This window comes from Hyperolius riggenbachi, chromosome 1 (genome assembly GCF_040937935.1).
Source record: "Hyperolius riggenbachi isolate aHypRig1 chromosome 1, aHypRig1.pri, whole genome shotgun sequence".
NCBI classification, from domain to species: domain Eukaryota; kingdom Metazoa; phylum Chordata; class Amphibia; order Anura; family Hyperoliidae; genus Hyperolius; species Hyperolius riggenbachi.
The window spans coordinates 473,008,269-473,034,882 of NC_090646.1; the positions used below are offsets into that span (position 1 = coordinate 473,008,269).

The 26,614-nt window shown below is 42.6% G+C and overlaps 1 protein-coding gene across 1 annotated transcript in view; it reads right to left on the reverse strand.

Annotated features, from left to right (window-relative positions):
• ARHGEF40 (Rho guanine nucleotide exchange factor 40) overlaps positions 1–26,614 on the reverse strand; it is a 168,527-nt gene that overhangs the window by 54,467 nt on the left and 87,446 nt on the right. The window contains exons 9-12 of the mRNA XM_068240785.1: positions 21,780–21,866; positions 14,182–14,309; positions 13,950–14,088; positions 12,194–12,402 (exon numbers count right to left, since the gene is read on the reverse strand). Coding sequence (XP_068096886.1) covers positions 12,194–12,402; positions 13,950–14,088; positions 14,182–14,309; positions 21,780–21,866 — 563 coding nt within the window. The remainder of the gene's footprint in view (positions 1–12,193; positions 12,403–13,949; positions 14,089–14,181; positions 14,310–21,779; positions 21,867–26,614) is intronic.

Sequence of the window (26,614 nt, forward strand, 5' to 3'; positions counted from 1 at the left end):
TTCACATACAAATAAATGACTTTTACACATAAAATTAACTCATTACCTCCCACACTCCCCATTTTTTTTTTTTTTGTAATTAAAAAAAAAATAAAAAATTTACAATTAAAAAAAATACATAAATAGTTACCTTAGGGACTGAACTTTTTAAATATTTATGTCAAGAGGGTATAACACTGTTACTTTATAAACTATGGGCTTGTAATTAGGGATGGACGCAAAACTGAAAAAAATGCACCTTTATTTCCAAATAAAATATTGGCGCCAAACATTGTGATAGGGACATAATTTAAATGGTTTTATAACCGGGACAAAAGGGCAAATACGTTTCATGGGTTTTAATTACAGTAGCATGCATTATTTAAAAACTATAATGGCTGAAAACTGAAAAATAATTATTTTTTTCCCCACATTTTTCCTATTTTCCCATTAAAACACATTTAGAAAAAAATAATTCTTGGCATAATGTCCCACCTAAAGAAAGCCTAATTGGTGGCGAAAAAAACAAGATATAGTTCATTTCATTGCGATAAGTAATAATAAAGTTATAGACGAATGAATGGAAGGAGCGCTGAAAGGTGAAAATTGCTCTGGTGCTCAGGGGGTAAAACCCCTCAGTGGTGAAGTGGTTAAAATAAAAAAAATATAGAAATATTTCATCTTTACATTGATATTTAAAAAGTTTCGACCCTTCGGTAAATACTTACATGTTGTTTTTTTTATTGTAATGTTTTTTTTTTTATATTAACCACTTTACCCCCGCCCGCACGAATTTCTCCGTCCCTTTTTCCAACCTTTAACCCCCAGGGACAGAGAAATCCGTACCTTCCGCGCTCCCGCTGCTGCCCGCGCTCCCGCTCGCTCTAGCGCGCCACTCGCCCGCAGATCAATGAACGGGAAAATCCATTCCCGTTTGTTGGTCTAAGCTCTGCAATGATCCGCTGCTTTTCCGCTAAGCAGCGCGATCATTGTTAAAAAAAAAAAAAAACGTACCCAGCCTCCTAGTACTTCCTCCAAGTGTCCGGAAGGACGCTTGGAGGTCGCATTAAACAAAAAGTTACTGTTGCCATCTTGTGGCCAAATAGTAAAACTACACCCTAAACATTTTTCACATACAAATGAATTACTTATACACAAAAAATTAACTCATTACCTCCCACACTCCCCATTTTTTTTTTTTTTTAATTAAAATTTTTTTTAAAAATTTACAATTAAAATAAATACATAAATAGTTACCTTAGGGACTGAACTTTTTAAATACTTATGTCAGGAGGGTACAACACTTTTACTTTATAAACTATGGGCTTGTAATTAGGGATGGACGCAAAACTGAAAAAAAATGCACCTTTATTTCCAAATAAAATATTGGCGCCAAACATTGTGATAGGGACATAATTTAACCGGTTTTATAACCGGGACAAAAGGGCAAATAAATTTCATGGGTTTTAATTACAGTAGCATGCATTATTTAAAAACTATAATGGCCGAAAACTGAAAAATAATTAATTTTTTCCCACATTTTTCCTATTTTCCCATTAAAACACATTTAGAATAAAATAATTCTTGGCATAATGTCCCACCTAAAGAAAGCCTAATTGGTGGCGGAAAAAACAAGATATAGTTCATTTCATTGTGATAAGTAATGATAAAGTTATAGACCAGTGGTCCTCAAACTAAGGCCCGCGGGCCGAGTGTGGCCCCCTGAGGCTTTTTTACCGGCCCCCACACACAAAATGTATTACTTATAGATGCGGTCAGCTACATCTTTAAATATTAGTGGTCCGCATATAGAATAGCAGTGCTAGAACCACCCATCCACATGGAAGCCAGAAAGCAGTAATTTGCTTGTTTACAATCAAATTACACATCAGGTGACACTGCTGTCCAACTGGACTGCAGGTTGTCACCTGGGTATGCTTCACTGTCTGGCCCACAAAGACTTCTACATAATTTTATGTATACTCCGGCCCCCCAGTAGTCTGAAGTATATTGACTCGGCCCCCGACCCAAAATGTTTGGGGACCCCTGTTATAGACGAATGAATGGAAGGAGCGCTGAAAGGTGAAAATTGCTCTGGTGCTCAGGGGGTAAAACCCCTCAGTGGTGAAGTGGTTAAACATTTTATTTGGGTAGTTTTGGGAGGGTGGGATGTAAACAATAGGTTTATAATGTAAATGTGTGTTGATTTTTATTTTTTTTTTAACTTTTAGTTGTAGTATTACTTTTTGGTCACAAGATGGCGGCCATGAGTTTGTTTACAGCGTAACATATGCTTAGAGAGACGCATGGGGGAGGTAACAGCCAGAAAAGGCGCAGTTTCCGAGAGAAGCTGTCGCTTTTTCAGCGGGGGAGAGGAATCAGTGATCAGGCACCATAGCCCGATTCACTGATTGCCTAGCTAACGAACCGCGGGCCGGGAGCCCGCGCGCATGCGCGCGATCGGCCGCGGGAGCGCGCATGGTTCCTGGACGTAGTTTCTACGTCCAGGAACCAAAATAGGTTAAAGGACAACTGAAGTGAGAGGAATATAGAGGCTGCCATATTTATTTCCTTTTAAACAATACCAGTTGCCTGGCAGCCCTGCTGATCTATTTGACATCAGTAGTGTCTGAATAACACCAGAAACAAGCATGCAGCTAATCTTGTCAAATCTGACAATAATATCAGAAACACCTGATCTGCTGCATGCTTGTTCAGGGTTTATGGCTCAAAATAGTAGAGTCAGAGGATCAGCAGGATGGACTGGAAACTGGTAAAGTTTAAAAGGAAATTAATATGGCAGCCTCCATATCCCTCTCACTTCAAATCCAGACTGAAAAGCCACCTGTTTAGTCTGGCATTTCCGGTCTTATAAAATTCTTCCTCTGTACCACGATGGTCTGAGCCATGATTATGCGCTTTGAGTCCTATGGGAGAAAAGCGCTCTACAAATGTTATTTGTTGTTGTTGTTTAACCACTTGCCGACCGCCCACTGCACAGGGGCGGCCGGAAAGTGGATCCCGCAAGGACCGCCGCTTGCACAGAGGCGGCGGTCCTTGTACGGGCATGGACGGAGTGATTGCGTCATCCGTGACGCGATCCTCCGCCGGGGATCGATGGCCGGGGATTTAGCCTCCAGCTCGCCAGCCACTTAGCAGCGCCGGCGGGCGGAGGAATACAAATCTCAGCCGATCCATGCTTATAATAGGCTTTGTAATGTATACAAAGCCTATTTTACAGGCTGCCTCCTGCCCTGGTGGTCCCAGTGTCCGAGGGACCACCAGAGCAGGCTGCAGCCACCCTAGTCTGCACCCAAGCACACTGATTTCCCCCCCCCCGCCCCCTGATCGCCCACAGCACCCCTCCTATCCATCAGATCAGGCCCAATACAACCGGTCATCTAAAAGGCCACCCTGCTTATGACCGGTTCCACAAAATTCGCCCCCTCATAGACCACCTGTCATCAAAATTTCCAGATGCTTATACCCCTGAACAGTTATTTTGAGACATTTGGTTTCCAGACTACTCACGGTTTTGGGCCCGTAAAATGCCAGGGCGGTATAGGAACCCCACAAGTGACCCCATTTTAGAAAAAAAGACACCCCAAGGTATTCTGTGTTGTGTATGACGAGTTCATAGAAGATTTTATTTTTTGTCAAAAGTTAGCGGACATTGATTTGTATTGTTTTTTTTTTCACAAAGTGTCATTTTTCACTAACTTGTGACAAAAATAAAATCTTCTATGAACTCGCCATACACCTAATGGAATACCTTGGGATGTCTTCTTTCTAAAATGGGGTCACTTGTGGGGTTCCTATACTGCCCTGGCATTTTAGGGGCCCTAAACCGTGAGGAGTAGCCTAGAAAACAAATGCCTCAAAATGACCTGTGAATAGGACGGTGGGCCCCTTAGCGCACCTAGGCTGCAAAAAAGTGTCACACATGTGGTATCGCCATACTCAGGAGAAGTAGTATAATGTGTTTTGGGGTGTATTTTTACACATACCCATGCTTAGTGGGAGAAATATCTCTGTAAATGCACACATTATACTACTTCTCCTGAGTACGGCGATACCACATGTGTGGCACTTTTTTGCACCCTAACTGCGCTAAGGGGCCCAAAGTCCAGTCTTCTTTCTAAAATGGGGTCATTAGTGGGGTTCCTATACTGCCCTGGCATTTTAGGGGCCCTAAACCATGAGGAGTAGTCTTGAAACAAAAATGACCTGTGAAATCCTAAAGGTACTCATTGGACTTTGGGCCCCTTAGCGCAGTTAGGGTGCAAAAAAGTGCCACACATGTGGTATCGCCATACTCAGGAGAAATAGTATAATGTGTTTTGGGGTGTATTTTTACACATACCCATGCTGAGTGGGAGAAATATCTCTGTAAATGGACAAAATCAAACAATTGTCATTTACAGAGATATTTCTCCCACTCTGAGTGAATAATTTGGGATGTCTTCTTTCCAAAATGGGGTCACTTGGGGGGTATTTATACTATCCTGGAATTCTAGCTCCTCATGAAACATGACAGGTGGTCAGAAAAGTCAGAGATGCTTGAAAATGGGAACATTCACTTTTTGCACCATAGTTTGTAAACGCTATAACTATTACCCAAACCAATAAATATAGGCTGAATGGTTTTTTTTTTTTTTTAATCAAAAACATGTTTGTCCACATTTTTCGTGCTGCATGTATACAGAAATTTTACTTTATTTTAAAAATGTCAGCACAGAAAGTTAAAAAAATCATTTTTTTGACAAAATTCATGTCTTTTTTGATGAATATAATAAAAAGTAAAAATCGCAGCAGCAATCAAATAGCACCAAAAGAAAGCTTTATTAGTGACAAGAAAAGGAGCCAAAATTCATTTAGGTGGTAGGTTGTATGAGCGAGCAATAAACCGTGAATGCTGCAGTGGTCTGAATGGAAAAAAAAGGGTCTGGTCCTTAAGGGGGTAAAGCCTATGGTCCTCAAGTGGTTAAGGACTGGCTCAGCTAAGAATCTAGCGTGTGTATAGGAGCACATACTGCTGTTGAACAGATACATTTGGCCATAGAGTTTATAACATCTGATCTCCAAACGGAAATACTAGCTCTCTTCTAACTGGATTTCTGACAATCTCAGACTCTAAGAAAAAAAAAACATGGCAAACAGTCACTCTTTTTTCTTTTTCTTTTTTTACTGTGTATTGGTCCAGACCATTACCACTATTACATGGAGTGCTTTCATTTGTGACACAGTTTGCTCTGTGCTTCAGAATAATCTTGTCATTTATGAGGTTTCTAGCTACAGAAAATAGCATGGACCAAACCATTTTCTGCTGAGGGGGTTCCAATCAACACCTCATTTTTAGCCTAATAATTACCCTGCTGTAAGAAACTTCTGCAGTGGTAGAAGCCTCCGATTTCTTTTGGTGGCTCTGTCTACAAAATATTTTTTAGAATCCCCTATTCTGGGCTTCAGACAATCACCTAACTTCAGACATAATCTGGGCAACAGGAAGCTGCAGTCTGATTATCAGGGGAACTCAACCATGCAAGATTAAACGCCCAAATGTACAATAACATGAATCAATTATCAAGTGTCTTATGTCACAGTGTCATAATGTTGCAGTAAAGGTAACAATGCGTGTTATTTTGAGGAAATACAGTATCACAGAGATATAAAAAAAAAAAAGAATGAACCTTAGCCTTGTATACAGTCTGTGTGTGTATATATATACGGTATATATATATACATATATATATATATATATATATATATATATATATATATATATATATATATATATATATATATATATACACACAGTATATGTGTGCTGAGGACAATAAACATGCAATTTCAACAAAACCAAAGGGCCTACACAAAGTATCATAAGTAGCAGAATCTTATTATTATTCAACACAATACTCATGTGGACATATCAAAGAAATGAATATATACCGGTATGTACGGTGGAGGAAATAATTATTTGACCCCTCACTGATTTTGTAAGTTTGCCTTCTTGAGCAGGGGGACCTTGCGAGCCCTGCAGGATTTTAATCCATTGCGGTGTAATGTGTTTCCAATGGTTTTCTTGGTGACTGTGGTCCCTGCTAATTTGAGGTCATTCACTAACTCCTCCCATGTAGTTCTAGGATGCTTTTTCACCTTTCTCAGAGCCATTGACACCCCACGAGGTGAGATCTTGCGTGGAGCCCCAGAGAGAGGTCGATTGATGGTCATTTTGTGCTCCTTCCATTTTCGAACAATCGCACCAACAATTGTCACCTTCTCTCCCAGCTTCTTGCTAATGGTTTTGTAGCCCATTCCAGCATTGTGCAGGTCTACAATTTTGTCTCTGACATCCTTGGACAGCTCTTTGGTCTTTCCCATGTTGGAGAGTTTGGAGTCTGCTTGATTGATTGATTCTGTGGACTGGTGTCTTTTATACAGGTGACTAGTTAAGACAGGTGTCCTTAATGAGAGTGACTAATTGAGTAGAAGTGTCTAACCACTCTGTGGGAGCCAGAACTCTTAATGGTTGGTAGGGGTTCAAAAACTTATTTCACTCAATGAAATGCAAATCAGTTGCTATCTTTTATTTGAGGTTATTTTTTCGATTTTCCTTTTGATGTGCTATCTGCCACTGTTAAAATAAACCTACTATTGAAATGATACTGTTCTGAGACTTTTCACTTCTTTGTCATTGGACAAACTTACAAAATCAGTGAGGGGTCAAATAATTATTTCCTCCACTGTATATATATATATATATATATATATATATATATACACTGTATATATATATACATATACATACCGGTATATATTTATTTCTCTGATATGTCCACATGAGTATTGTGTTGAATAATAATAAGATTCTGCTACTTATGATACTTTGTGTAGGCCCTTTGGTTTTGTTGAAATTGCATGTTTATTGTCCTCAGCACACATGTGATTTGAAAAAGCTCTTGCTTATGCAATTCTATGGGGGATTTTTATAAAATCACATAGCTCAAGTGGGATCACACCCATAGCATTACATTTGCAAGAGTTTTCAAATTGCAAAGCGCTCAGGAAATCGCTCCTAGTAGGTTTCTGGTCTGAGGGTTGAGTGCTGAATGTCTACACACTTGTGTACATCTCTTGAGTACCATTATTTGCAGCCAGGACATCATGCTGAAGAGCTGAATGTAGTGATTCTGAACAATGGTTGGGGATCTGGGCAGGACTGCAAACCTTTGTTCTGAGGATGATAATTTTGTTTAAACACAAGGCGAACAAAACTCAGTTTTGACCTTTGGATCCTACATTACTACTAAACATTTTTATGATTCTGTGATTCTGCCTCCATTGCCCCTTGTCCTAATCCCCCCTTCTTAAGGTGGCCATACACTGGTCGATTTGCCATCAGATTCGACCAACAGATAGATCCCTCTCTGATCGAATCTGATCAGAGAGGGATCGTATGGCCACCTTTACTGCAAACAGATTGTGAATCGATATCAGCTTAAAACCGGTCACACTCTGTGGAGCTGCCGCTGCTGCCGCCCCCCCCCCCCCCTGCATACATTACCTGTTCTGCCGGCTCGACTCCCCCGGTCCCCGCTGTCTTCTTCTCCGCTCCAGGCTCCGGACCGTTCCTGCAGCTACTGAACTTCCTGTCCAGGGGAAGTTTAAACAGTAGAGGGCGCTCTACCCATTAAACTTCCTGCCGGGACAGGAAGTTCTGTGTAGCTGCAGCGGTCCGGAACCCAGCGCGGAAAGAAGACAGCAGGGACCAGGGGAGTTGCGCTGGCGGAACAGGTTATGTATACCCGCTGTATTGCGTCGGTCGTCGGGCATTCGAACGCCGCTATCGACGCACTCCCGACCCGCCGGCGATCGAGAAAAATCTTCCGCACGGACGGATTGACGGGAACGATCGATTTCGGACAGAAATCGATCATTCTGTCAGCGGTGTGCGCCTCGATTTCACAGCCGATTCGATGACTGTGATCAAATCGGCGGGAAAATCATTAGGTGTATGGGCCCCTTTAGAATTGTTTATGTAGATATCTTATCTTTGAACCTTTATTTGTCTCTCACCCATGTACATCCAACGCGATGTTACATCAGCTAAAAAGTTTGGAAGTTGACTCTGTATGCTCAAGAAGATTTGCTGAGTGGAATCACTCCTGAAAGTTAATTCTTCAAGAGACTGATGAGTGCAAATGAGGAGTTACCACACCGAACTGCTTTTTAGCAATAGATGTGTATCTCAGCCATATTTTGCATAGAACTACTGAAGTGATATTTTTAAATACTTTCCGATGTTCTCGCCTGACATTTGTATTATCTAGGGCAACCTTTTCCCAACCTTTTTACCCTGGAGGAACCCTGCAAATAACTTTTGGAACTCAAGGAACCCCTGCAAATAATGTTTTTATCTTGAGGAACCCCTGCATTTATTTTGCAGGAGGCATGATCTTTAAAAGTCAGTGAGGCTTTTTATTTCGCTACCCCCTATTACAGTGCCCCTCATTACTCATTGAGAAAGCCTGATCTAGGGGTTCAAATATGACAAATTTGTTAGGCCATTCTCTAGTAATGAATGATATTTTACAGAGACATGGCTTGATTCACTAAGCATAACAAACATAATTTATTAGGCTTAACGGGGACATTCATTATTGGACAAAGTTCAAAAATCTCATAGTCCCCGCAGAATTGTGTCTAGGTCTAGGGCAGGGGTCAGGAACCTTTTTGGCTGAGAGAGCCATAAAAGCCACATATTTTAAAATGTATTTCCCTGAGAGCCGTACAATATGGGGCAGTGTGCATGCGCAGCAGAGGGCTCATGGCCTTATTGCCATGGTGATGTGTATACAGTTGATCCTCCGGGCAGCGGAAGCATCCGACACGTCTTCAGCTTCTCTTGGGTTTCAGCAATTTCCCCGAGAGCCAGACAGGAGAAATACCGACTAACAGCTTGTACAATTAGCTAGCTGACTTGGGGGTTGATTCACCTTGTAGGACGAGATCCACGCACTTTGGCCCAATAGGCTGCCTGTCAAGTGACAGGCAGCCTATTGGGCCAATCAAAGTGCAGGGATCTCATCCTACAAAGTCACTGGACCTGGTTTGACTTGGGATTGCAAATTTGACTTTTAACTCTTTAAAAAAAATCTGAAACAGAGGGAATAGGGAGGGAGCCATTGCTGTTTTCCTTAGAAAACATATATATATCCTAACATCCTGATAAACCTGCCCGTCTGTTGTCCTGATCCTCTACCTATAGCAGCTTCTCAATCACTGACACAAGATGAGTATATAGCTCAGATGTTCTGGCTCCACGCAGCAAGTTTGAATTAAAGGGGAACTGAAGTAAGAGGTATATGGAGGCTGCCATATTTATTTCCTTTTAATCAATTCCAGTTGCCTGACTGTCCTGCTGACCCTCTGTCTCTAATACTATTAGCCATAGCCCCTGAACATGCAGCAGATCAGGTGTTTAAGACTTTAAAGTCAGATCTGACAAGACTAGCTGCATGCTTGTTTCTGGTGTTATTCAGATACTACTGCAGAGAAATAGACCAGCAGGGCTGCCAGGCAACTGGTATTGATTAAAAGGAAATAAATATGGCAGCCTCCATATGCCTCTTACTTCAGTTCTCCTTTAAGTGATCAGATACAACAAAGTACTGTGAACAGGCCCATAGAGTTTTATGGGGTAGTGAGTTGACATGCAGAATTATTCTGCAATGCAACTGACACGCTGTGAACTAGGCTTAAAATAAAGTGTTAAAAATGTGTAAAAACACTGTATAAACATAAAAATAATCATGAATTTAAAATCTGTTTGTTTTAGATTGCCTCATAAAGGAGTGAACAGAAAGAAGCCTTTGGTTTACTGCATGGAATTCTCTGCTTACATTCCAAGGCCAAACAAAGCCTGTTTTCATACAGACTGATCATAAAAAGCTTTTTCATATCCAGTTTGAGACCAATGAAATACAACTTGTGATGGTATTTTATTAGTAAGAATATATTTATACCATTGGGTGGAGCTCTCAGCGTATTTGCCAAGAAGCAACAGTCAGGAAATCATTTTTCTGTATTTGTCAAGATACATAAAACTTCAGATTCAATGCCTTAAAGAGAACCCGAGGTGGGTTCTAAGAATCCTATAAGCACACAGAGGCTGGGTCTGCATATAATGCCCAGCCTCTGTTGCTATACTGTTTCCCGAAAGTAAATCCCCCCCCCCCCCCCATGCACTGCTGTCCCCCATAAATCACACAATCGTGCTAGCAACATGCAGCGTGTCGATAGGCTGTTTACATCTACACTGTCACTCTTGCCGCTCCCCCGCCTCCTCTATTTCTCACCTCCCTGCCTGCGTCCCTTCCCTGCAATCAGCAGGGAGGGAAGGGACGCAGGCGGGGAGAGGTGATATAGAGGAGGCGGGGGGAGCGGTGAGAGTGACAGTGTAGATGTAAGCAGCCGGCTAATGATGTCGCTAGCAAAGCATTTGATTTATGGGGGATAGCAGAACGCAGGGGGGGGGGGGGGGGCTGGGGGGAGACAGTATAGCAACAGAGACTGGGCATTATATGCAGACCCAGCCTCCATGGGCGTAACTAGGCCCCACCGGGCCCCCCTGCAGAATTTCATTGCGGGCGTAACTAGGCCCCACCGGGCCCCCCTGCAGAATTTCATTGCGGGCCACCGCATACTCCTCGCTCTAGCAGCTGATGTCACTTCCGGAAGTGACGTCAGCCGCTAGAGCGAGGAGTATGCGGTGGAACGCAAGGAACAGGTATGTATCTGCCCGCCGCTGCCCAAACTGTAATTAGCTGGAGGGGAGCGCAGAGGTGAGAGCCCCGAGGTGAGGGAGAGGGGGGGGGGGGGGGCTTCCCCTCTCCCCGCCGACTGTGACCAAGGCTTTCCCCTCATGCGGGCCCCCCCGCGGGAGCAGGGGCTGCAGGGCCTATTGTTACGCCCATGCCAGCCTCTGTGTGCTAATAGGATTCTTAGAACCCACCTCTGGTTCTCCTTAATGGTTTCAGCTTTTTAAAAAATGAACCATGTGGCCTGGCAATTCATGCTAGTAAATTACTCTAGTATCCATAGACACAATGCAGGGTCTGGCATCAGAAATATATTAGTGACATTGAAAATATTCTTACCTGTAACTGTCATTCTCATTTTGCAAAAATTACAATAAATAATGAATTTAAAAATAAAATATTCTTACTTGGGCTCGGTGGCCATATACTGTATGGAGCTAAATGCTACTTATCTCTGTGCCATCCGTAATTTTTTAATGCTGGGTTTCTACTAGCCGCCATTTACAGCTATAGGGATTCAGATGTGGTGTTTGGAATTCAGAAGCAGCTTATTTATTTCAATAGGCTCTGATTCCACATTTGTGTGCATGAAAATTAGCTCTAGTGAAAATAGTCCCTAAATGAGTGTTTGAACTTGTAATTGGTGGGGAAGGGAGTGGCAGTCTGGCAGAAGGATGATCTGCACTTCAGAAAGCAGCAGCATGCTGTATGATGGTGGATGTGCATTACAAGTCTGGCATCGAAATGATAGCACAGAGCAGCTGACTGAAAATGTAATCACTGAAAGCATGAATCATGGCTAATGAGAAAAGCTAACATTCATTGGAAATGTGCATTTTAAGTGTACTGTGTCACCAAAATAATAGTTGTACTTTAATATCAAGCACTGTAGAAAAAAAAACACTAGCTTACTACATCTAGCAATGTTTCATACCCAGACATCAAGTTACCAAAAAGCATCTTATCTTTCATCACAACCCAATTTCTTAATCGGCTGTCTGTAAAGCAATACATCCCTACAAGGGAACTAATGAAACCTGTAGAAGAGGAGAAAGCCTAGGAGGAACAATGGGCTTCTTTATGCAATCCTGAAAAAAAAAAAAAAACCTGTGCTTTGGAGTGGATTCCAGACTAGTGCAAATTCATGCCCCCTTTGTTACGCAAACCTGGAACACTTCTTACATTTATTTCTCTTCACAGTAGTCAGTTGTACCATATATGGCTAATATGTGGACCTCAACTTCCTTAGGCCCGGTTCAGCCTAGGCAGCCGGTGCTCAATCCTCCTGTGGGTCAATAACCCACAAAGACATAACCCAATAAATATGAAAGAGGCACTCAACGGGCTCTATAAACTTGCGTTTATGAAATTCAATATCACCATCAACTCACCTTCTTCCATCTGGCTTTGGAATTCCCCCCCAAGGGGCATTTGGTCCTCTACCATCAGTTCTGCTGAGAACATGACCACGAGGTGGGCTGCAGGTGCGGTCAGCCAGCTCACGACTACTGACTTCTAGGCCACGGATCCTGACACCAACCTCTAATCTGCGACCTTCTGGTTCTAGGAATGGCACTCGGTATTCATCTGGCATCCGGGTCTGCAAAAAGCATAGAAAGTAGCTGATGATTTTTCAAATCACCCACAACCCTTACTGCATAATACTTGAAGTGAGAATGTCAATAAGAAAACATGGAAATATCATTGCTAACCTAGATCTAAATATCCGGTACAAGCAGGAATATGTTTGGGTCTACGCACACAATCTTTTAGAATCCTTAAAGAGAGTCTGAAGCCTTTCAAAATACCTGTTTTTATGCTGGAGGTTTCTTTATCATTATCACCCAAGCTGATTCGCTGTGGCAGAACATAGTCTTTAACCCCCCCCCCCCCCCCCGAAATCCCGACTTTCCAGGTTGTGGATTTTGCTGCTCGGGGAGGCAGACCTTTGTGCTGTAGTTCTGCCTCCAGTACAGTCAATCTGCGCTGATCGCCACCTCTCTCCGCCCCTCTCAGTGGAAGAAGACTGAGAGGGGCAGGGAGAGGCGGCGATCAGCGCAGATTGACGCGAGTAGAGGCAGAGCTACTGCCCAAAGCTCTGCCTGTACCCGGAAGGAGCCCCAAATCTTCCCCCGGGGATTTCGGGGAGATTAAGATTTCGTTCTGCTGCGTCCCCGCAGCGAATCAGCTTGGGTGATAATGATAAAGAAGCCTCCAGCATAAAAACAGGTATTTTGAAAGGCTTTAGAATCTCTTTAAAGTGAACCCGAGGCAAAAATAACCTGATGAAATAAACAATTATATTTAACCTTCTACTCCTAAAAATTACTTTTGAAGTATCCCAGGTTTTTTTTTTTATATTTAAACATTTACAAATCAGGTTGAATGTCTTACTGTCTCTAATTAGTGGCAGCTTAGAGAAAGGTCAATAGTTCATGTATTTTATCTCTCCTTGTCCTCTGAAGTTGTATTCTTCCAGTAAATCTTTTATGGCTGTAATTTTCTTATCAGTGATGTTTACTATGTTCCCGACAAGATACCGACAAGACAGAAGCTGTCACTTCCATGCCTAGAAATCAACTCTTTCAGGCAGCAAGATAAGACAAGTAAAGTTCTTAGTTCTTCCTGCACCACTCCGTATGGGGTAAACAGAAAGCAGACCAGCCCTTCTAGGAGCTATCCTGGATAACAGTGTGGTGACCATGTGAATAGATGTCTACATTACCACTATGGTGCATAGTTTACCAGCAAATCACAAGTAATACTAATGCTTTAACACCAGCCAGATCACCTGCCACTAGTCTGTCTGACCCAGAATTCAATCCTGACAGTTGTTTGCTGCAGGAAAACAGATTATTTGCACCTCTTACCAGTTCATTAAAATTCACTGCCAGCTACTACTTTTTTTCTTGCTGCTGAAATATTATTTTATAAATAAGGGAAAAAGAGCTAAAAAGAAATAATAAAGTACATACTATGAATTAAACCCCACAGATACAATGTCTTAGGATGTTACATGGCATTCCTAGGTGGGCCTCAGCCTCTAAATCTGCAATGAGCAGCAGTCCTAGGTGATTTGCTGTAATGCTAAAAACCATCAGCGTAGCTACACAATGGCAATACATAATGTTACTCATATAGATTTACCTCTCCAATTCTGTCTCGACAATCTGGCAGTGGCAATCGTGCCTCCAGGTCTTGTAATTTCTGATTTGATAGCTGGACAAGTTTATGTAAAGCTTCATCTACCCTCTCGTACAACTCAAAGGTCACTGAATCATATAACCTGCCAAATACAATAGAAGCACAAGTCTTTTATTGCAGAGAGCCTCAGTCAGCCATATAAAGAAGTTATATGTGTAGGCTTAGGCCATCATACCTCAGGTAAGGTGACTTCTGGAGCCGGGCGACAAGCGTGCCTCCATCCCTCTGCAGTCTCTGCAGTCGTTCATCAGTCAAAGTGTTCTTCATGGCCTCTCGGTGATGAGTTATTAACTGCTGAATGTCCTGGAGAAGGTACAGCACAAACTTTTATGGGTGTTGCTAAGCACACTGAGATTTCCTGTTGCCCATTTCCCACTACAGTGTTCCATGCTGCCTATTTATTTAGGGGGAAAAAACAGTTTTTATTATTAGGTAGCATATTATAACATAAAACGTATCAAATTTGATAGACGTGTCAAGTAATGGCAGTTCCATACATGGAAGGTAACAAAAGCAGAGCACTAATCCCATCTCCTTCCTACAAATGAAGATCTGAACAAGTAATCCACCTCAGTTTAGGTAAAGGATCCTGTATGTGTAAAGATAACTTACTTGCAGTCAGCTGTTTCTGTTACCAGAAATAGCCAAGCATTCAAGTTTATAGGCCTGTTTTATGATGTGAACAGAGGAAATGAGAAGATACCAGTAGCTGCACCACTGTGGAACTGGGGATGCTGAAAGTACTGTAAAGCTACTCACAACCTAGATTTCTGATCACCCATAAGATTATCCATGATTTTCTGGCATGACAGTCTAACATCAGTACAGGTGCTATGTTGGGAGGTCTGTCTTAAGGTAGCCACTAACGATCCAATCTTTTTCATCCAATCTTACCAAATCTATGTAGTAGAAGAGTAAACTGAGTGAATATATTGAATGGATACTATAGGCAGTACCTTATATTACATAGAAATGGTAAGTTTGGATGAAAAAGATTGGACCGTTATGGTAATGTGCCAGGTTCAATAACATTCATCCAACCTTTATTGCAGTTACTTCTGCAAGCTGCAGTGGGACATCCCCTGCTCGTCTTTCCCCCAGGATAGAATGGGCTGCTAAGCAGAGAACCAAGGTTAAGGGCTCGTTTCCACTGTAGCGGTGCGGAATCGCCTGGATTCCACTGCAGAAGAAATCGCATGCAGGTGCGTTTTTTTACGCGTTATTTTACGCGATTACGCATGCGATTTCGCATAGGTTAGGCTATGTGCGTTTTTAACCATGTCACTGCCTGTGTTAATTTACATTGGTTCCTATGCGGAATCACAAGCGGAATCGCGTAAAATAACGCGTAAAAAACGCATGCGATTTCCCTATTAAATACATTAGCGGCGATTCGCATGCATTCCACTAGCAGGCGAATTCGTTGGCTCTTTTGTGCGTTTTTTCACCGCTCATAAAAACGCACCACGCAAACGCTACAGTGGAAACAGGTCCATTCACTTGCATTACGTGTGCGAATCCGCATGCGTTGGACGCATGCGGATTCGCGATAGTGGAAACGAGCCCTCAATGAGATTGATCTATAAAGGTTGATGAACAGTGGAGAACATAAGTAATCTTAAAAGCCTGACTGGATTTGTAAGTGATGAACCATTGTCTGAATCAAATCAAAACATGGTGAGGATTGCTGAATAGTTTGTGCATTAGTACTGTTATGATTGTTTACACGCACTTACAGCAAGAAAAATAAATTCTCACAGTGGGTGCTGCACATGACTGCAGTTACATAATCAGTAACTTACTACACCCTCAGCAGCTGACATTATTCACTTAAATGTAGGCATACACTGCTCAGGAAGGATTTAAAAGTGATCAGATGCCTGATTTGATTGAAAAAAATATGAATGAAACAAAAAGCTATTAAAAACTGCTCTCCAATAATTTGTGATTGAAATATTGATCATATCTCAAACGGGAAAGGCCCTTCTTTTACCGATGATCTGCGAGGGGTCATGGGGGGTTTCAGATGGCATTATAGCTTTGTTCTACATCAAGCAGCAAAAATCTAATAGTGGCTGTGGTCCCTTCAATTCCTAATCAGATTTCTTCTGAAATATGATCTATGTTTTTTTTAACATAGCCTGCAATGTTAATTGCAGCAGTAGGAAGGGTAGTGTTAGGCGCTGGATAGCCAATCCTTACCCCAACACTGACAGGGAGGCCTACATTATTCCGTTTGTGGTAGATCAGGAATGTCTTTAACAGATCTTCATGAAATGTTATATTTACAGTGCATCTGGCAAGTATTCACAGCGTACTAAAGGGACCCTGAGCAGTCCAAAAAAATGAAACTAGTATTTACCTGGGGCTTCCTCCAGCCCACCACAGGCCGCAAGGTCCCCCGGTGTCCATCTGGCTCCCCTCCCAGTCCCGCTGGCAGCTCCGTTACCGGTGACTTTCTTCCTGAATGAGAACGAGGTCGTTCCGCGTCCTCATGCTGCCTGCTACGCATCATCGCTCCAGCCGGCGTGACAGTCCTGCGCATGCACGGTTTTCTAACTCTGAGCTGCGCATGCGTAGGACTGTCACGCCGGTAGCGTCCAGTGTGATGACACGGAGCGACCCCGTTCAGGAAATATACGGCCGACCTTCAGCCCGAAAAGCGCCAGTAACAGAGCCTCTAGCTGGACCAGGAGAGGACCCAGGAGGACGCCGAGGGACCTCACTGCCTACGGTGGGCTGGAATACTGGTAATGCCCAGTTTCATTTTTTTGGACTGCTCAGGGTCCCTTTAATTTTTCCTCAGAATTCTACACAAAACACCCCATAATGACAACCTGAAAAATAAGTTTACTTGAGGTTTTGGAAAATGTATTAAAAATAAAAATAACTGGGAAATCACATGCACACAAGTATTCATAGCCTTTGCTCAATACTTTGATGATGCACCTTTGACAGCTATGACCGCCTCAAGTTTTTTTAATATGATGCCACAAGCTTGGCACACCTATCCTTTGCCAGTTTCGTCTATTCCTCTTTGCAGCACCTCTCAAGCTCCATCAGGTTGGATGGGAAATGTTGGTGATTTGATGCACTGTGAATACTTTCTGGATGCACTGTATGTTGATTCTAATGTTTAATCTGTTAAACTCATTGTACAGTGTATGACTAGCTTAACACTCCCTTGACCCTATTATGTCCAAACCTTCCTAAACACCAATAGCAGTGATAGCTTTCAGGATTGGTTGACCAGATATTTGGTTCCAGAGAGTTCACAGCAAAACATACCGACTAGCTGAACTGTGTCATGTGTCTGCCATCATGTCTGATAATAAGCCAGCTTTGATATCACTCCTGACTATGCTACACTTCACATTCACACCTCACTAGAAAATGCTATTTTACAGTAAGTTTTTATACCTTATTAGTCTAATCTGGAATGTAAACCACCTCTTACCAGGATGACAGGTCCAAGGCCTGCGCTGGGGCCCCTAGGTCTGTAGATACATTACTGTATTGTTTATTAATGGCTGACACAATTGCAGCTACCAGCCCCTAATGTCATTTAAAAATTGAGTATACACTACAGAAATCTAGAGGCGACACATTTAATACTTTTAGACCAGATTTCTACTGTTACTTTATTAATAATAATAATAATAATAATAATAATAATAATAATGATGATGAATCCAGGTGGTCGACGAGGTAAATATTGATTGTTTAACTATTGCAGATTTAAACGCAGGGGCGTAGCAATAGGGGGTGCAGAGGTAGCGACCGCATCGGGGCCCTTGGGCCAGAGGGGCCCCGAAGGGCCCTTCCTCAACTACATTATTAGCTTTCTATTGGTCCTGTGCTCATAATAATCACTTCTATAGATACTTTGAGTAGTGGTAATCAGTAACAAACTGTTCCCCATCCCCTTCTTACACCTCTGACACTGTAGTTGCCATTGGCAGATTTTGGTGCACCCAGGGCCGGCCCGCTCATGAGGCGGGGTGAAACTTTTGCCTCAGGCGGCAAATTTCCAGGGGCGGCACCCGCCCGTCCGTGGGTGCGGGGAGCCGGCCGCCGAGCTGGAGGGGTAGCTGGCAGGACGGGGGCATTGGGCCAGCGGCGGGGAGGGGGGTCGGACCCCCCCCCCTCCCTTGCCTGGGTCCCCCGTCCTCCGCTCCCCTCCAGCCTTAAATAGAAGCAGCCGCTATGTGTAAGAGGAACGGGTGGGGAGGGCTCACCTCTTCCTCGTTCCAGCGTGCGCTCCACTGACGTCACTTCCTGCAACGCTGCAGGAAGTGACGTCAGTGGAGCGCACGCTGGGAAGAGGTGAGTGTCCTCCCCGCCCGTTCCTCTTACACATTGCGGCTGCTTCTATTTAACGGGGGGGGGGGGGGGGGGGGGGGGGGGCGGCGACGGTGGCGGCAATTTTTCAAAAATTTGCCTCAGGCGGCAAAAAGTCTAGGGCCGGCCCTGGGTGCACCGTATTAATTGCTATGTATAGAGTGCTTGGGGGGCCCCATTGTAAAACTTGCATCGGGGCCCAGAGCTCCTTAGCTACGCCACTGTTTAAACGTGTAGTAATGAAAGCCTATGGGAGTCTGCAAAGCAAGCTGAATCTCCTGCAAAAGCAGCTTATCCTGGAAACTTGATTTGTCTGCATGACATTCCTGGAGTCTTTTGTATTTAGCACAGCTCAGTTCAGGCAGATCATGTTTCCAGAGGGCAGATTTCAGGGGACAATGTTTAAGGAATTTTGTGAAGAATGGCTTTGGTGTATTGAGGATTTCTATCTGCTGTACTCTGGTATTTGCAGTTTACCTTAACTTTAAGAAAAACATACTTGCTAGCAATGGAAGTGAGCCTTTCCTATTTCATAGGGCCTTGGCCTTTTTCCACTGCCCAACTGAATCGCAAAATTGCAAATCGCTAGTGATTTTTAAATCGCTAGGGTTGCTACTTTATCATAGAAATCATGAGAAGTATTTTCCACTATAGTGATTTGATTTGTTAATCGCAATCGCTTTCTGGAGCGATTTTGGGAGGGATAATGCAATGCAAATGAAAAATCGCTATCGCATAACAAATTAATGAAAAATCTGAATCGCTGGCGTTTGTGATTGCTAGTGGAAAAGGGCCAGAAGAAAACATGATCTTCTCAGTTAGTGTAGTTTTTTCTGTTTTCTGAATCTGACAAAGAGACGATATACTACCTTATTTTGAAGTAAAAATAAAGAAAGGCTTGTTTAATTCAATTAAATCAAGCACAGTGATCAGCCTTTCTTTTGAATCCTTTAAAAAGAATCTGTATTGTTAAAATCGCACAAAAGTAAACATACCAGTGTGTTAGGGGACATCTCCTATTCCCCTCTGTCACAATTTCACCGCTCCCCGCCGCATTAAAAGTGGTTAAAAACAGTTTTAAAAAGTTTGTTTATAAACAAACAAAATGGCCACCAAAACAGGAAGTAGGTTGATGTACAGCATGTCCACACATAGAAAATACATCCATACACAAGCAGGCTGTATACAGCTTTCCTTTTGAATCTAAAGAGATCATTTGTGTGTTTCTTTCCCCCCTGAGGGGGGAGTTCATAGCAGAACCACAACACTGAAGAACTTGGCAGCCTTCCAGACACAGGCTGACAAGTCTGACAGGGGAAAGATACATTGATTTATTACAGAGACTGTCATAGTAGAAAGTGCTGCAGTTAGCCAGAACACATTAGAATAGCTTTTGGAACTTGTAGGATGATAAAAAACAGGATGCAATTTTTGTTACGGAGTCTCTTTAAGCATGATTCTATAAACAAATATCAGGTATGTTGTTGACTAGGTGCACTGACTTTTTCACAGGGGCTGGTCATATGACTAGTGGAGCACACTGTTTAGCACCGCCCACTCACCACCTCTGTATGGTGTTTCCCTTCACAGTTAAGAGATAAAGAACCGCACCTGGCTGTGTGGGTGCTGGTGCTGGGTTCCCAGGCTGCTCAAATCATAACATCAGAAAGGAGGAATCCGCACACAGACTTTCTGGAACACCGTGGTAAAGTTTTATTGTTCCATCACACACACACATATGCAACGTGGCCTTTGGGTCAGATGTGAATTGCATATGTGTGTGTGATGGAACAATAAAACTTAATCACGATGTTCCAGCAAGTCTGTGTGCGGATTCCTCCTTTCTGATGTTATCCCTTCACAGTTAGTACATTTTTACAAATTCGTGTGCAAATTGCATTTTTACAAATTAATGTATAAGGCCCGGTTCACATTAGCGGTTGTTTGCCAAACGGACCGGATGACCTGACCGGATCGGAACCGTACGGTTCTGATCCGGATCCGATCCGGATCCGGTCAGGTTGCATCAGGTGGCAATCAGGATGCGATCCGGATCCGTTTGGCAAAATATACGTAAAAAAAAAAAAAATGTTGGGGTCTGGGAGGTCAGCAGAAGGGGGACCTGTGGAATCAGGCCCTCTGCTGTTTAGCACTCACCTCCACCTCCGACATGCTGCCAACATCCTGCCAACACCTCCAGCTCGTGCTGCTCCACTCCAAAATGCTTGCCCATGTGTCCCCAGCCAATATCGCCGCAAAAATCCGCATAGGAAGTGGGGTAGAAGATCCGGATTTCTCAGCCAGTGTGTTGTGCGGCCTCCGGTTCCCATTTGTTTGTATTGGCCGGATGGTGCAGTCCGGCTCCGCCCCGGATACGGCTGCCGGAGGGGCCGGATGAAAAAATAGCGCATGTTGGAACGGAGGCCGGAGTCCGGATCCGGCCCGGATCCGGTCCGGCTCCGGTTCTGCAGAACGGACCCATGTGAACGGACGCATAGGCTTTAATTGCTATGCCGTGCGTCCGTTCCGTCCGTTCTGCAGGCGGTGCGGCTCCGGCACGGCGATTCCGGAGGGCCACCGCAAGTGTGAACCGGGCCTTAGGCCCCCCAAAAAAGGCATCACACCTGACAAGCATTGTTGTGCAAATTTTCGTTTTCAAATTTTCTGATGAAAAATAAACGCCTACTTGCACGCTTTTGTTTTGCAACGGACATGCGAATTGCATAGGATGCAAGTCAATAGAAATGAGAATTTTCACGTTCTAAATACGAAAATACACATCTGAATGAAAAGTTAATTACATACAATTTCATGAAAAATTAGCTTCATTGGTATGCATGGAAAAATCAGAATGTGAAAATGTGCATTAAAACGTGAACAAAAATAGAGAATTGGATGCGAAAAATCACAAATCACAGGAAGATAAATACAACCAAATGTATCTGGAAGTCGCAGGGAGGGATAAGTATGAAGGTACTCTCAGTGTCTTGTTCAAAAAGCACAGTGCAGTGTGGCAGGGGTATAAAGTCTGTCTGGACATACTGTACATGTACTGTATGCGGTAGGGCCACATCACATTACCATCACAACCAACTGCAGTGTTCAGCGGAGTGCATTGATATCATGACTTTTAAACACAGCATTGTTTGCAAGTGGCTTCTGAGTTGCCTGTGCAGGAAATTCCAATAAAAAATGTTAGTGAAAGCATTCTGCACGCTCCACAAGTATGCTATGCAAAGAAAAATATTTCCCTTCTTGATAAGAACTTGTTGGAGCCAGTTTTTATAAACTCCTGTTACTGTCGCAGCCTTAGACAGTATATTACGGTTAGTTCTTTTACATAAACATCTTCATTGTCAGGGTTATAGCTTGCTTTAAAGAAAATAATACAATAGCATTTTAGTCATCTGACCGTTAAAACCGGTAACTAACCTCTGTGATGTCAGCTTTGACCTCCTGTGTGACCTTCTCCAGTGACTCAAGCACATCGCAGCACAGTGTGTGGAGATTGCTGAGAGACTGTTGGAGGGAAACAGAACAATTATCAAACACAGAACTCACAAGTCCATCTCACAGACAAATGAACAAATGTTATTTGAGAAATGCTATTTACACATGCTAAATTTACTTACTCTAAAATAATTGTTTGAAAAATGTTTGGGGCAACAATGACATGTTTCCTACTGTCCCGCGATGCCTGCCCTTCAGTGATCCACCGTATTGGCCAACAGCGACTGGTTTTCCTTCTGCAGCACATAGCAGGACTCTACCCGCTTGCCCTCCCCTTTCCACATAACACATGGTGCGCATGGCATATTGCTCCTTCATACACCTATGGAATTGCCCAACCACTTAATACTAACAATAGCCACTCAGAATGCTTGCTCGTTGGAAATTTTAGGCCAAAGCAGCCCATTTATTAAAGGACAACTGAAGTGAGAAATACATGGAGGCTGCCATATTTATTTCCTTTTATACAACACCAGTTGCCTGACTGGTCTTGCTGATCTATCTGGCTGCAGTAGTGTCTGAATAATGCCAGAAACAAGCATGAAGCTAATCTTTCAGATCTGACAATAATGTCAGAAACACCTGATCTTCTGTAGGCTTGTTCAGGGCTTATGGCTAAAAGTATTAGAGGTAGAGGATCAGCAGGATACCCAGGAAACTGGTATTGCTTAAAAGGAAATAAATATGGCCGCCTCCAAATCCCTCTTGCTTCAGTTGCCCTTTAATAAAATATAATTGTCATGAACAAAATACTTTTTAACTGTAAACATAACATGAAAGAATACAGAGGTAAGGGATCCGGAGGCTTATACCAGTATTGGCAGGCAGCGTAAACTGACCCCAGAAGCTCTTTTACATTTCCCCATTAAGTTCGTAAAATTACAGGTTTTGATTATTATTACAGAGCTTTATCCCTAGATATTGTTACATAATCTTTGGCACAGACAAATTTGCTCTCCATCTTTATTTTCTCCATTTCTCCTTCTGAACAACCCAAATTTAGTGTAAGAATTTTGTCCTCATTTATTTTGAAGCTTGAGCATGTGCTGAATTCTCTAAGGGTTGCCAGGACCTTCCTGATCGAGGCTACTGCATTCGTCACAGCCAAGAGGTTATCATCTACTTATGCCAGGATTTTCACATGCATTCCTCCCATCTCAACACCATGAATATCAGGGTCATTTTGAATACTTTTGATCGGGGTTTCCAGACTGATATTAAAAAACAGAGGTCGCCAGCACTCCTAGATGACCCGCGATCCCCGTGATCCAGCCGTTATATACATTACCCAGCCTGGATCCAGCGATCATCGCAGCCTCCCTACCAGCTCCGCTCTTCTCTATGGGGAGGATCGCACATGACATCACCGATGTCATGACGTCATACGCAGACCCGATCCTCCCCATAGAGAGATCGGAGCTGTGCGGGGAGGCTGCGCGATTGCTGGAACCAGGCCGAGTAATATATATATATAACGGCTCGCGGGTCATCTAGGGGTGCCGGCGACCTAAACAAGCTAGCCTAGTGCTAGCCGACTTACAATAAAGCCATTAAAGCTATTCATTTTACACTGTAGCACACCTGAGGCCAGCAACACCCCTGAGGCAGCATGCCCGACACAGTGTCGGGCATACCGCTCAGGAGGTTAAATACCCCACTTGCAAGCAAAAGTGACGTTATGCATGACATGCACTCATTCTGTAGAACAATGTCATTTGAATGACATTGTACAAATGTGACTGACTGTCCGATATCTACCTAACAGTCATCTGAATTGACTTGCTGGACGGATCGGACAAAATGCTCTATATTGGTCGCTCAACGTCGACATTTGGCTACTTATTTTTATACCCTTATAGTCCAACACAACAAAATCAATTATTTGACAGACATTTCTAACAACTTTTGTTTTAAACATGTATACAAGGCTTTACTGTGATTTAAAGGTGAGAGGGATATGGAGGCTGCCATATTTTTTTCCTTTTAAACAATACCAGTTGATCAGCCAAGCAATGTGTATCATTTAAAAGGAAATAAAAATGGCTTCCTCCATATCCCTCTCAGTCCAGGTGTCCTTTAAAGAGACACTGAAGCGAAAAAAATATATGATATAATGAATTGGTTGTGTACTATGAATAATTACTAGAAGTTTAGCAGCAAAGAAAATAGTCTCATATTTTTATTTTCAGGTATAAAGTGTTTTTTCTAACATTGCATCATTCTCTAATATGTGCAGATTACACTCAGCATTCAAAATGATTCTTTCAGAGCAGTCTGTGAACTAATGACCTCTCATCTGCCAGAGGAAAAGTAAATAGTTAACTAACAGTTGAGATAATAAAAGTCAGAAAACAGCCCTCTCCACGACTTTGAAAGTCTTAGAGCTTAATGGCTTTTTTGTAGAGAGATAACCACTGGAGTTTCTTAACTCTTCCTGTACTGGAAACAATTAGACTGATGTATCTGATCTTAATGTTTTATTTCTTAGCTGTACTACACAAACAAATCATAATATCATCATTTTTTTTTCGCTTCAGTGTCTCTTTAATGCAAATCTGTAGTGAAAATAAACTTAAACTTATGAGATAATGAATTGTATGTGTAGTACAGATAATAAATAGAACATTAGTAGCAAAGAAAAGAGTCTCACGTTGTTTTCCAGTACAGAAACAGTTATACTTGAGTTGTTATTTATGCAAAGAGCTTCACTGAGCTAGTTGACTACTAGGTCAAACTCAGTCCTGTTTTTTGAAAAAACTAAACAGCCAAGAAACAGTGAGAGACGACTTGAGAAAGGGTTTTACTGCATAAAAGTTCATTACTTCTGCTTGGCTTTACAGTTTAACCACTTGACCACTAAGGGGTTTTTCCCTTTTAGGACCAGAGCAATTTTTACCTTTCAGCGCTCCTCCCTTTCTTTTGTCAATAACTTAATCACTCCTAATCACAATGAAATGATCTATATCTTGTTTTTTTCGCCACCAATTAGACTTTTTTTGGGTGGTACATTATGCTAATGCTAATTATATTTATTCTAAATGCATCTAAATGGGAATTATAAGAAAAAAAATGAAAAAATTCATTACTTCTCAGTTTTCGGCCATTATAGTTTTAAAATAAAATACTGTGGATAAAAGCCACACATTTTATTTGCCCATTTGTCCTGGCTATTGCAACTTTTAAAATATTTCCCTAGTACAATGTATGTCGCCAATACTTTATTTGGAAATAAAGATGCATTTTTTTCAGTTTTGCGTCCATCACAAATTACAAGCTCATAATTTTAAAAATAACAGTAATATACCCCCTTGACATACATATTAAAAAGTGCAGTCCCTAAGGTAACTATTTATGTATTTTTTTAATTGTCTTTTTTAATGCAAAAAAATTTATTTTGGTACTATGGGAGAGTGTGGAAAGGAAGTAGTTAATTTTTAATATAAGTGTGGGTCTTTTTATTAAAAAAAACGTATCTAAGTGTAATTTTACTATTTGGCCACAAGATGTACTCATGCATTATTTCCTATTATTATTATTATTATTAACATGTGGACGTGTTACTTCCTTAAGGTGGCCATACACTGGTTGATTTGCCATCAGATCGACCAACAGATAGACACCTCTCTGATCGAATCTGATCAGAGAGGGATCGTATGGCTGCTTTTACAGCAAACAGATTGTGAATAGAATTTAGCGTGAAACCGATCATAATATGTGGAGCTGTCGCTGCCCCCTGCCAGCTATACGTTACCTGCTCCGGCCAGCGCGAGTCCCCCTCTGTCCCCGCTGCTCCTTCTCCTGCCTGGCTCCGGGTTCAGGCTGGCTTCACTTATTTCTGTCCGCGGAAGTTTAAACAGTAGAGAGCGCTCTACTGTTTAAACTTCCTGTCGGGACAGGAAGTAAGTAAAGCCAGCCTGAACTCGGAACCCAGCGGAGAAGGAGCAGCAGGGACAGAGGGGATACGCGCTGGCGGAGCAGGTAATGTATTGCCGCTAGCGTCGGTTGTCTGGCATTCGAATGCCACTATCGACGCACTCCCGACACGCCGGCTATCGAGCGAAATCTTCCGCACGGACGGATCGACCGAAACGATTGATTTTGGACAGAAATTGATCGTTCTGTCAGCGTTTGTGCAACGATTTCACAGCAGATTCGATCACAGTGATCAAATCTGCTGTATATCGGCAGGAAAATCGTTAGGTGTATGGGCCCCTTTAGTTACAATGACCGCAGGCATCGATGCCGGCAATCATTGACAACTGTTTTCCCATTCATTAATCTCCCCTTAAACAGGCAGCAACAAGTACGTGCGCAGCAGCATGCGCGGAAGCGAACAGCGGCCAACCACTGCAATAGACGAGGCTCTAATTCCCTGGGACTTCAGATGACGTCCTGCGGGACGTAGATATGCTGCAGTAAATGCAGTAAGTAGTTAAAATGCAGAGTGTGGATTCTAAATATAAACTGTGAAAGTCTGATGCAATGTTATAAATAAAGCTATAGAATGGAAAATAAAAATATGAGACTCTTATTTGTTACTTATGTTCTACTTATTGTCAATACTACACATACAATTGTTTATTAAGCCTTGTGAGACCTTATAAATTTGGTCTGCAACTGTCTGGTAAACCCTTTCCTATATGCAGTGGTGGTGGAAGGAGTACGTATGTCTCTGCCACCAGGGAGCTGGGCGCAGGGTGAGCCACCATACGGCTAACCCTGCTGCAGCTAAAATCCCTGGCGGCGTTAAATACTAT